Source organism: Chroicocephalus ridibundus, chromosome 4, assembly GCF_963924245.1.
Source record: "Chroicocephalus ridibundus chromosome 4, bChrRid1.1, whole genome shotgun sequence".
Taxonomy (NCBI): domain Eukaryota; kingdom Metazoa; phylum Chordata; class Aves; order Charadriiformes; family Laridae; genus Chroicocephalus; species Chroicocephalus ridibundus.
In genome coordinates this window covers 73,212,199-73,219,621 of record NC_086287.1, presented here as the reverse complement: position 1 = coordinate 73,219,621, position 7,423 = coordinate 73,212,199, and the positions used below count along the sequence as shown (strand labels likewise).

The 7,423-nt window shown below is 60.7% G+C and overlaps 2 protein-coding genes across 3 annotated transcripts in view; both read right to left on the bottom strand.

Moving 5' to 3' along the window:
• Nucleotides 1-339: 339 nt before the first annotated feature.
• NRN1L (neuritin 1 like) lies at nucleotides 340-3,787 on the bottom strand. Its single transcript, XM_063332988.1, has 3 exons — nucleotides 3,654-3,787; nucleotides 874-1,033; nucleotides 340-786 (listed from the first exon to the last, which is right to left on the bottom strand). The coding sequence occupies exons 1-3, from the start codon at nucleotides 3,709-3,711 to the stop codon at nucleotides 513-515; spliced, it is 492 nt and encodes a 163-aa protein (XP_063189058.1). The 5' UTR covers nucleotides 3,712-3,787; the 3' UTR covers nucleotides 340-512.
• A 1,100-nt stretch (nucleotides 3,788-4,887) lies between these two features.
• Nucleotides 4,888-7,423, bottom strand: part of EDC4 (enhancer of mRNA decapping 4) — a 38,828-nt gene continuing 36,292 nt past the window's right edge. For both annotated transcript variants that reach the window (XM_063334035.1, XM_063334036.1), the window contains 2 exons: nucleotides 7,258-7,421; nucleotides 4,888-5,888 (listed from right to left, as the gene is read on the bottom strand). In XM_063334035.1, the coding sequence (XP_063190105.1) occupies nucleotides 5,696-5,888; nucleotides 7,258-7,421 (357 nt within the window). In that variant the 3' untranslated portion in view covers nucleotides 4,888-5,695. The remainder of the gene's footprint in view (nucleotides 5,889-7,257; nucleotides 7,422-7,423) is intronic.

The following is a 7,423-nucleotide window of genomic DNA, read 5'->3' as shown; positions in this document are numbered from 1 at the left end:
AGAGGCCATCGGAGCTGCCTGCCAGAGGACAAGCTACCCGTGTTTTCCCAAGATGCCCCTTAAAATAAAGACCCCACTTGACCCATCTCTAAAGGGACTATCCTTTACGCCCAGCCCTGGAAAGCAGCTCTCAGTGGGGTGATGGGGATCCCCGGTCCAGCCCTCCCCGGCGCCATCGGGGTCCCGCGGGCTGCCCCGTGTGGCCTGACAGAGCCCCCCCCCCCCCCAGTGACCCTCCCCAGGGCTGGTGCAGAGAACATCCCCTCTCCAACCCCCGCCCGGGGCAAACCTGAAGCTTAGGAAGAAGGCGAGGGGCATCCCATGGCAGAGAGACAGGAGAAATGTAAAAGTGTCTTTTAATATAAATATAAATCCATCTGAAGGGCTCCAGGAGAGGACTGTGCCCCGCGAGGGACGCCCGGGCGGGAGGTGGGCTCGGCAGAGACCGCGGGTGCCAGTGCTCGGCCAGCACCAGGGGACCGACCCGGAGCATCACCCGGGCACCTGCAGGGCTAGAGCTGGGCCACCGGCAGCAGCAGGGCCAGCAGGGCCAGGAGATGGGGCCGCAGGAAGGTGGCCGAGCCCCGCAGCGTGGCCTGGTTGGTTTCGGCATCCGGCGAGCCGCGGGCACTGGCCAGGCGGCTCCGGGCGCTGCACAGCTCCTGCAGGTTCCCCTGGAACTGGATCTTGCGGGACTCCTGGCGCAGGGATTCCCAGATGGCGGCTGCTTCCTCGGGGCAGCTCGACAGCACCTCGCTGGCGCAGGCGTGGAAGTCGTCCCAGGACCTGGGGAGACGGGCAGGAGTGACGGGGACCGCTGGTGGCAGGTCACCCAGCCGTCCCAGCACCTCCCTCAGGGAGAAGGACACTCACTTGCAAACGGTGTCCAGCTCCTGCGCCTCTTCGCCGCCTTCCTCCTGCTGCCGCCGGACGCTCTGGGCCATGCTGTCCCCCAGGCTGATGAGGCAGCCGGCGAAGCCCTTGTAGATGGTGTCGCACTTCCCCGCCATGCTGACGGGCTCCTGGCTCATGGCTGCGGGGAGAGGAGAGAGGGAGCTGAGCCCCCGCGGACCCCCCTGATGGCCATTGCCTGCCTGGCTCAAGGGCAGTGTCACCAGGCAGGGGTGACACCAAGCTCCGAGATGTGGCGAGGGGCTGGCACCCCCTTCCACATCCCACCAGCCCCCCCGGCATCCTCTCCCCAGGTGCTCGGAGTGAATCTTTGCTCCTGGCCCAGGAGCCCGACATGACACAGTGTGATGACCCCGCAAGTGATGCTGCCATCAGCCGCCGGGAAAGAATGGCTGCCTCGCCTTGGGCCCCCGGGCTCTCCCCGGAGCCATCTGTCCCGGCTTTTATCCCCTGACAGCAAAGATTAATTTGGGACTACAACAGAAAAAAAAAACAAAAAAACAAAGGCAAAGGCAAAGGCTCAGCAAGCTGGAGTCCCTGCTCCTACTGAGGTGGGAGAGAAGGGGAAAGGGAAAGAGGAAAGAGAAGGGGAAAGGGAAAGGGGAAAGGGGAAAGGAAAAGGGGAAGGGAAAGGGGAAGGGGAAAAGGAAAGGGGAAGAGGAGAGGGAAGAGAAAAGGGAAGGGGAAAGAGAAAGGGGAAGGGGAGAGGAAAAGGGAAAGGGAAGGGGAAAGGGGAAGGGGAAGGGGAGAGGAGGGAAGGGAAGGGAAGGGGAGAGGAGGGGAGGGGAGGAGAGGGGAGGGGAGGGGAGGGGAGGGGAGGGGAGGGGAGGGGAGGGGAGGGGAGGGAAGGGAAGGGAAGGGAAGGGAAGGGAAGGGAAGGGAAGGGAAGGGAAGGGAAGGGAAGGGAAGGGAAGGGAAGGGAAGGGAAGGGAAGGGAAGGGAAGGGAAGGGAAGGGGAAGGGGAAAGGGAAGGGGAAGGGGAAGGGGAAGGGGAAGGGGAAGGGGAAGGGGAAGGGGAAGGGGAAGGGGAAGGGGAAGAGGAAGGGGAAGGGGAAGGGGAAAGGGGAAGGGGAAAGGGGAAGGGGAAGAACAAAAGGAAGAGGTACAAGTGCAACTCTGTCTGCTTCACCCTGGGAAGCCCCAATTCCCACAAGGGACACACCACCGGGACTGGCCGAACCTGGGTGTCGGCCACGGGACGATGGGTGACAGGGTGTGTTGGGGACAACGGTGAGTGACATCCACGGCTGGAGGAAGCCCAAAAAGAGTCGGTGTGCAGCTGGGCCACAGGGAAACGCTGAGCAGTCAGCTCAGCTCTGCCCCGGGGGTCCTGCAGGACCACATCACGGGAGATGTGAGACTTTCGGAAGTGCCGTGCGTGTGCCCGGGAGCTCTGAGCTGAGGGTGCTAAAAAGGCGTGAGGACAATCCTGGAGGGGTCCCCTGCAGGAAGGAGCCCCCAGAAGCAGCCGAAAGTTGCCTGGCGGCTGCCAAAGCAGCCAAGATGTCTCCAGGGAGCCGTGTGCCGCGCTGCTGGCATCCCGTGCCTGTGACCCTGGAACACGGCCCTGAGCAAAGCGGCTGCGGCCAAGACTAACACCGGGGCAAGCCTGAAACCTCAGCCCGCCACGGAGCACAGCGGGTGTTCGTGAGGAGAAAGCCCCCGACCACATCACCGAGGAAAGTCTCGGGTTGACGGCAGCCACGTGGGTCGCAAATGTTGCAGGTATCGATGGAGAAAGTGGGATCCGTTGCTCCTCTTTTGACCCAACCGGGCAACAAGCATGTCTCCAACCAGCCCAGGGACACCTCGGCTGGTTGGGCCAGCAGATGCCTTCCCTTGGCCAGCTGGTCCCTGCCTGGGCTTTGGCCCCCCGGGCTCCCCTAATGCCCAGTATGAGCCCACCCCTCTGCCCGGCTCCCTCAGCACACGGCTGGGCAGGAGGCAGAAACCAGGAGGGTAAATCACCTCTGCCACCCGGTCGCAAAAACCACATGGGAAAAACCTGCTCCCGGCTCCGGCTCCGGCTCCGGCAGGGAGGGAGCCCCGGGTGCTGCAGAGCATCGCTGGCTCCAAGCAAGAGCCGAGGCAGCCGTCCTGCTACTGAATCGTCCACCTTCAGAGCCCGACAACTGCCCCAGGCTCGGTGGTCCCCATCCTCCATCCCCTGCATCCCTCTTTGGGGCAGGGATGCCAGCGGGTACCACTGCACCCGGAGCCGGACAGTGTCCTCCCTCGGCTCTGGGAGGAGCAGGAGAGCATGGAGGTGGCACGTTGGGGTGCAGGATCTGCCGGATGCCCGTTCCCCAGCGGACAGGGAGCCCCCCAGGCCCCGGGCGAAGGTGGGCAGGCAGGGAGAGCCAGCCGGAGCGTGGGGTCGGCGGGCAGGGCTGGCCTTGGGGCATTGCTGGAGAACCGGAGCCGAGGAGCATCCCAGCCTGAGCGGAGGGACCCCCCAGGCGGCGCCGCGAAGCCGCTTTTCCCCCTGCCCGGTGGGCGACAGGGTGACGGTGGACCCCTGAGCCTCCGCCGACACGAGCGGGGCTCGGGGCAGCCGGGCACCCCGGGGGCTGGGGAGGGCACGGGCAGCGAAGCCGGAGACAAGCGGGGGTCCCGCTCCCACCCTCCCCCAGCCCGCCGGGGACAGCCCGGGGATGCCCGAGCCGCGGCCGCCGGCAGCCCGGGCACAGAAGGGGGGGTGTCCCCGGTCCCGTCCCCCCGCCCGTCCCGGCGGCACTCACCGAGGTGCAGGAGCAGCGGGCACACGACGCCCAGCAGCCGCCAGCAGCCGCAGCCCATGGTGGGTCCCCGCCGCCGTGTGCTCCGCGCCCCGTCGCCGCCCGCAGCCCCGGCCCCGCCGCGCCGCCCCCGGCCCGCCCCCGGCTCCCCCCCCCTCATCCCCCCCCGCCCCGGGCTGAGCCCGCCAGGCCCCCGGCCCCTGTAATCCCAGGAGGGAGAAGCAGCAGGAGACCCTTTTGCTGGGAAAAGGGGAATCAGTGTCTCCTTCCCAAGCACAAATCCAGAAAAATGGCTAGAGAGAAGCCCTGAGGAGAAGGATTTGTGGGTGGTGGTGGTGGAGAAGCTCAACGCCCTGAAAACGTGCAGAAAGTCCCCCGCAGCCTGGGCTGCATCCCCAGCAGCGTGGGCAGCAGGGCGAGGGGGGGATTCTGCCCCTCTGCTCCGCTCTGTGAGACCCCCCTGCAGTGCTGCCTCCAGCGCTGGGGCACCAACAGCAGAAGGACACGGAGCTGTTGGAGCGGGGCCAGAGGAGGCCTCGGAGATGCTGGGAGGGCTGGAGCCCCTCTGCTGGGAGGACAGGCTGAGAGAGCTGGGGGGGTTCAGCCTGGAGAAGAGAAGGCTCCGGGGAGACCTTCCAGCCCCTGCCAGTCCCTAAAGGGGCTCCAGGAAAGCTGGGGAGGGACTCTGGAGCAGGGAGGGAAGCCATGGGATGAGGGGGAAGGGGTTTATACTGAAAGAGGGGAGATTTAGATGAGATATTAGGAAAAAAATTTCACTGTGAGGGTGGTGAGCCCCTGGCCCAGGTTGCCCAGAGAGGCTGTGGCTGCCCCATCCCTGGAGGGGTTCAAGGCCAGGCTGGACGGGGCTGGGAGCAGCCTGGGCTGGTGGAGGTGTCCCTGCCCAGGGCAGGGGGTGGCACTGGGTGGGCTTTAAGGTCCCTTCCAACCCAAACCATTCCATGATTCTATGATTTCTAGGGCCAGCAGACCACCACCATCCATAGCCAAGCCTCCCGGCTCTTGCGGGATGGAAAGACCACGGCACCTGGCTGGACTCATACAGGAAAAGCTCAAGCAGAGACTTGGGGGGAGATCTGTGAAAAAAAGGGGCATCCCAGGCCCTTGCCTTGGGCTTCAGCCTAGAGATCATTTCACCTGCTTCAGGCCTGGTTCCAAAGGCCACGCTTTCTTCCCTTCATGGCACAACAGAAGCAGGTCCCGTTTTTTTTTTTTTTTTTCTCTCAAAAAGTTCTTTATTGAATTGTTCTTAATGTTATTCCAAAAAAAAAAAAAAATTCAAAATTTAGATAAAAAGAAAAACCCTGGTGTAAAATCAAAACTAACATCTGAACCACGGACATGCTCTGATACACAACAGAACCGATGGCCCCTCTCGCAGCTCCCTGCTGCCTGACCATCCCGACCCAGAGCGCTCCTCGGGCAGGCTCCAGAAACACGCAACGCGCAGCCCCCTGCCCAAACCTGCCTGCCCCACGTAGGATGGGCTGGACACTGCGGTGGCAGCGTGGATCCGGAGTTCAGGAAACCCCCTTCCCGCTCGGCTGATATCCTTCCTCCCAGCCACGCACCCCACCAGGGAGGAGGAGGTTTGAGTCCTTGACTAAGATACAGGTAATAGTTTCTCATCAAGGCGGAGCAGGCGTCCCCGGCCGCCCCTTGCTCGGGGCTCAGCACACACCTCCCGTCTCCTCTGCTCATGGCAGCAGACTCCAAACTAAAGGGGTAAGAAATCCACCGGCTTCTGCTGAATGCGACTTGGACTGCCAGCCAGGCCTCGGGGACGGATGGGCAGGTGGAAGAAGAGACTTAACTCTCTCATAAAGAGGCTATTTAGGAAAAATAAGCCAAGTGAGCGTTCAGTGATTATTTGGGACTATACACAGATGGCGTTTGCCTTAGAGACATCACACACACGTTGATAGATTTCCTGGCAAGAGCTCTTAACACAAGCCATACGTGGTTAGTAACTACTGGATCTGCTGGGTGGGCTTCCACGGAGCAGCCCACAAGGTAGCCAGGTCCTCCTAGGTCATGCCAGGGGTGACCAGGCCCTGGAGCATGATCATGAGGCGACGGGCAGGCTTGCTCAGATTGTTGTGGGGTTCCACCTGGAGAAACTGGAAGAGCTTCTGCCGCACCTGGTTCATGACTGACCCCATGTGGTCTCGGGTGATGGGGTCACTGTGGTCCAGGTGCATCACCGCTTCCTCCAAGTAACTGAGGGAGAGAGACTGGGGTTAGCACCAAACCCAACGTGCAATCCCGATCCCATTCAGTTCATTTTTAGCTCTGAAGATGCACAATTCCGCTCCCCCACCCACCCACCCAAACTCAGTGCAGCATGGTCAGCCACCAGAAAATAAATGTTACTGACTCAGGGAAGAGTCCACCTACCCCTTCTTCAACACGTACGGGCAGCCTATATATTTCGCAGGTTGCGGCACGCGCCAACACAACCTGGCTGCCCAAACCAAGCAGGCGCAACAGCAAGCCACAGCTCCCTGAAGTGCTGGAGGTGGCACTCGGCCACAGGCCACGCCTGGTCACAGCCCCGTAGATATTTTCTTTGCAGCCTTTTTAGCATAAGTGGCATGAGTCACTTATTAGCCGGTAAAGATCCTCAGCAGTGAGGCTTACTCCACGTAGGGATATATTTACGGTCGTCTTCCGACGTCTGTCCAGGAAGGGGTGGGGGAAGAGCAAGAGTTTTACCACCAAGCTGTCGTGAAGTTCAGATGAGCCATCAACTCTCAAAGCACAGCCTGAGAGCTGTGCGCTGCGGTCACTGCAAAAGGGTTCCACTAACAGGCCAGCCTGAACTCAACCGCAGCAGCTTCGACTCCGATTACCAGCTCTTCTGTAACTTAAAGCTCTTTTTCAGTTTTCCTACCTTGCTTTAACCCTATTGTTAAATTGAGTTAAAAACGCAATTTAAGTCATTTTCCATACAAGGCCAGATAAAAACCCGCAGATACCTTAACAAGTTCGTTTTTTAGGGCAGATAGCAGGGTTTTGACTCACTCACTAAAAATGTTCATGGCAAGTATCAGCACAGTCACTATTTTGTCATACGAGCTTTGCTGAGAACGTCTGACAGACATTACTCCCAGCAGCTCCTGCTGCCGCCTCCCACTGGACCTGCCTGGCAGTCACGACGAGAAAACTGCCGACACAAAAGTCCAGCGACGGGGTTAAGAATTGAGGACAGAGCAAAGTTGCTCTGGATTATTGAGCTATCCAGGAAACACGACGCTCTCCCTTCCTTTCACCCCCGCGGGGGACATTGTTTCTCGGCTAAAGGAGATCGCGGCACGGAGCACAAGTAACATTTACAGACTACAATCCAGGAGGTAACAGCCCCTACAGCTGGGTACCCCTTCTACTGCTACCTCTGGGCAGCAAAGCTTTCCGTGGTAACGCCCACATCTTTTTCCAAGTCATTACCGGCTGTTCACATGCCGGTAAGAGGCTACAGAAGTTCCAACCTCCATCGAAGCACCACCTTCCGCTTCCCGGCAGTGAATTTAAAGCCGGAGGCGGGAATAGGTCCGCACAGGTTCAGACCCAGCGCTCTGACCATACTCACTTCAGCTTCAGTTCCGTGCGAGTACCCAAATCGGAGGAGAGCTGCTGAATGAGAGAGAGCAGCACAGGCTGGGACAGCGGGCACGGATGCTGGCCGAATACTTGCTGAGTATCCACGGTCTCGCAGACGTACAGGACCAGGTTGAGATCAGCTGCTGTTAGAGCCT

Excerpts from the sequence above, each read along its gene's own strand:
- NRN1L (XM_063332988.1), bottom strand. The coding sequence starts at position 3,711 with ATGGGCTGCGGCTGCTGGCGGCTGCTGGGCGTCGTGTGCCCGCTGCTC. Across the intron at positions 1,034-3,653 it reads CCCGCTGCTCCTGCACCTCG|CCATGAGCCAGGAGCCCGTC; the intron begins GTGAGTGCCGCC and ends CTCTCCCCGCAG. Across the intron at positions 787-873 it reads GAGCTGGACACCGTTTGCAA|GTCCTGGGACGACTTCCACG; the intron begins GTGAGTGTCCTT and ends CCGTCTCCCCAG.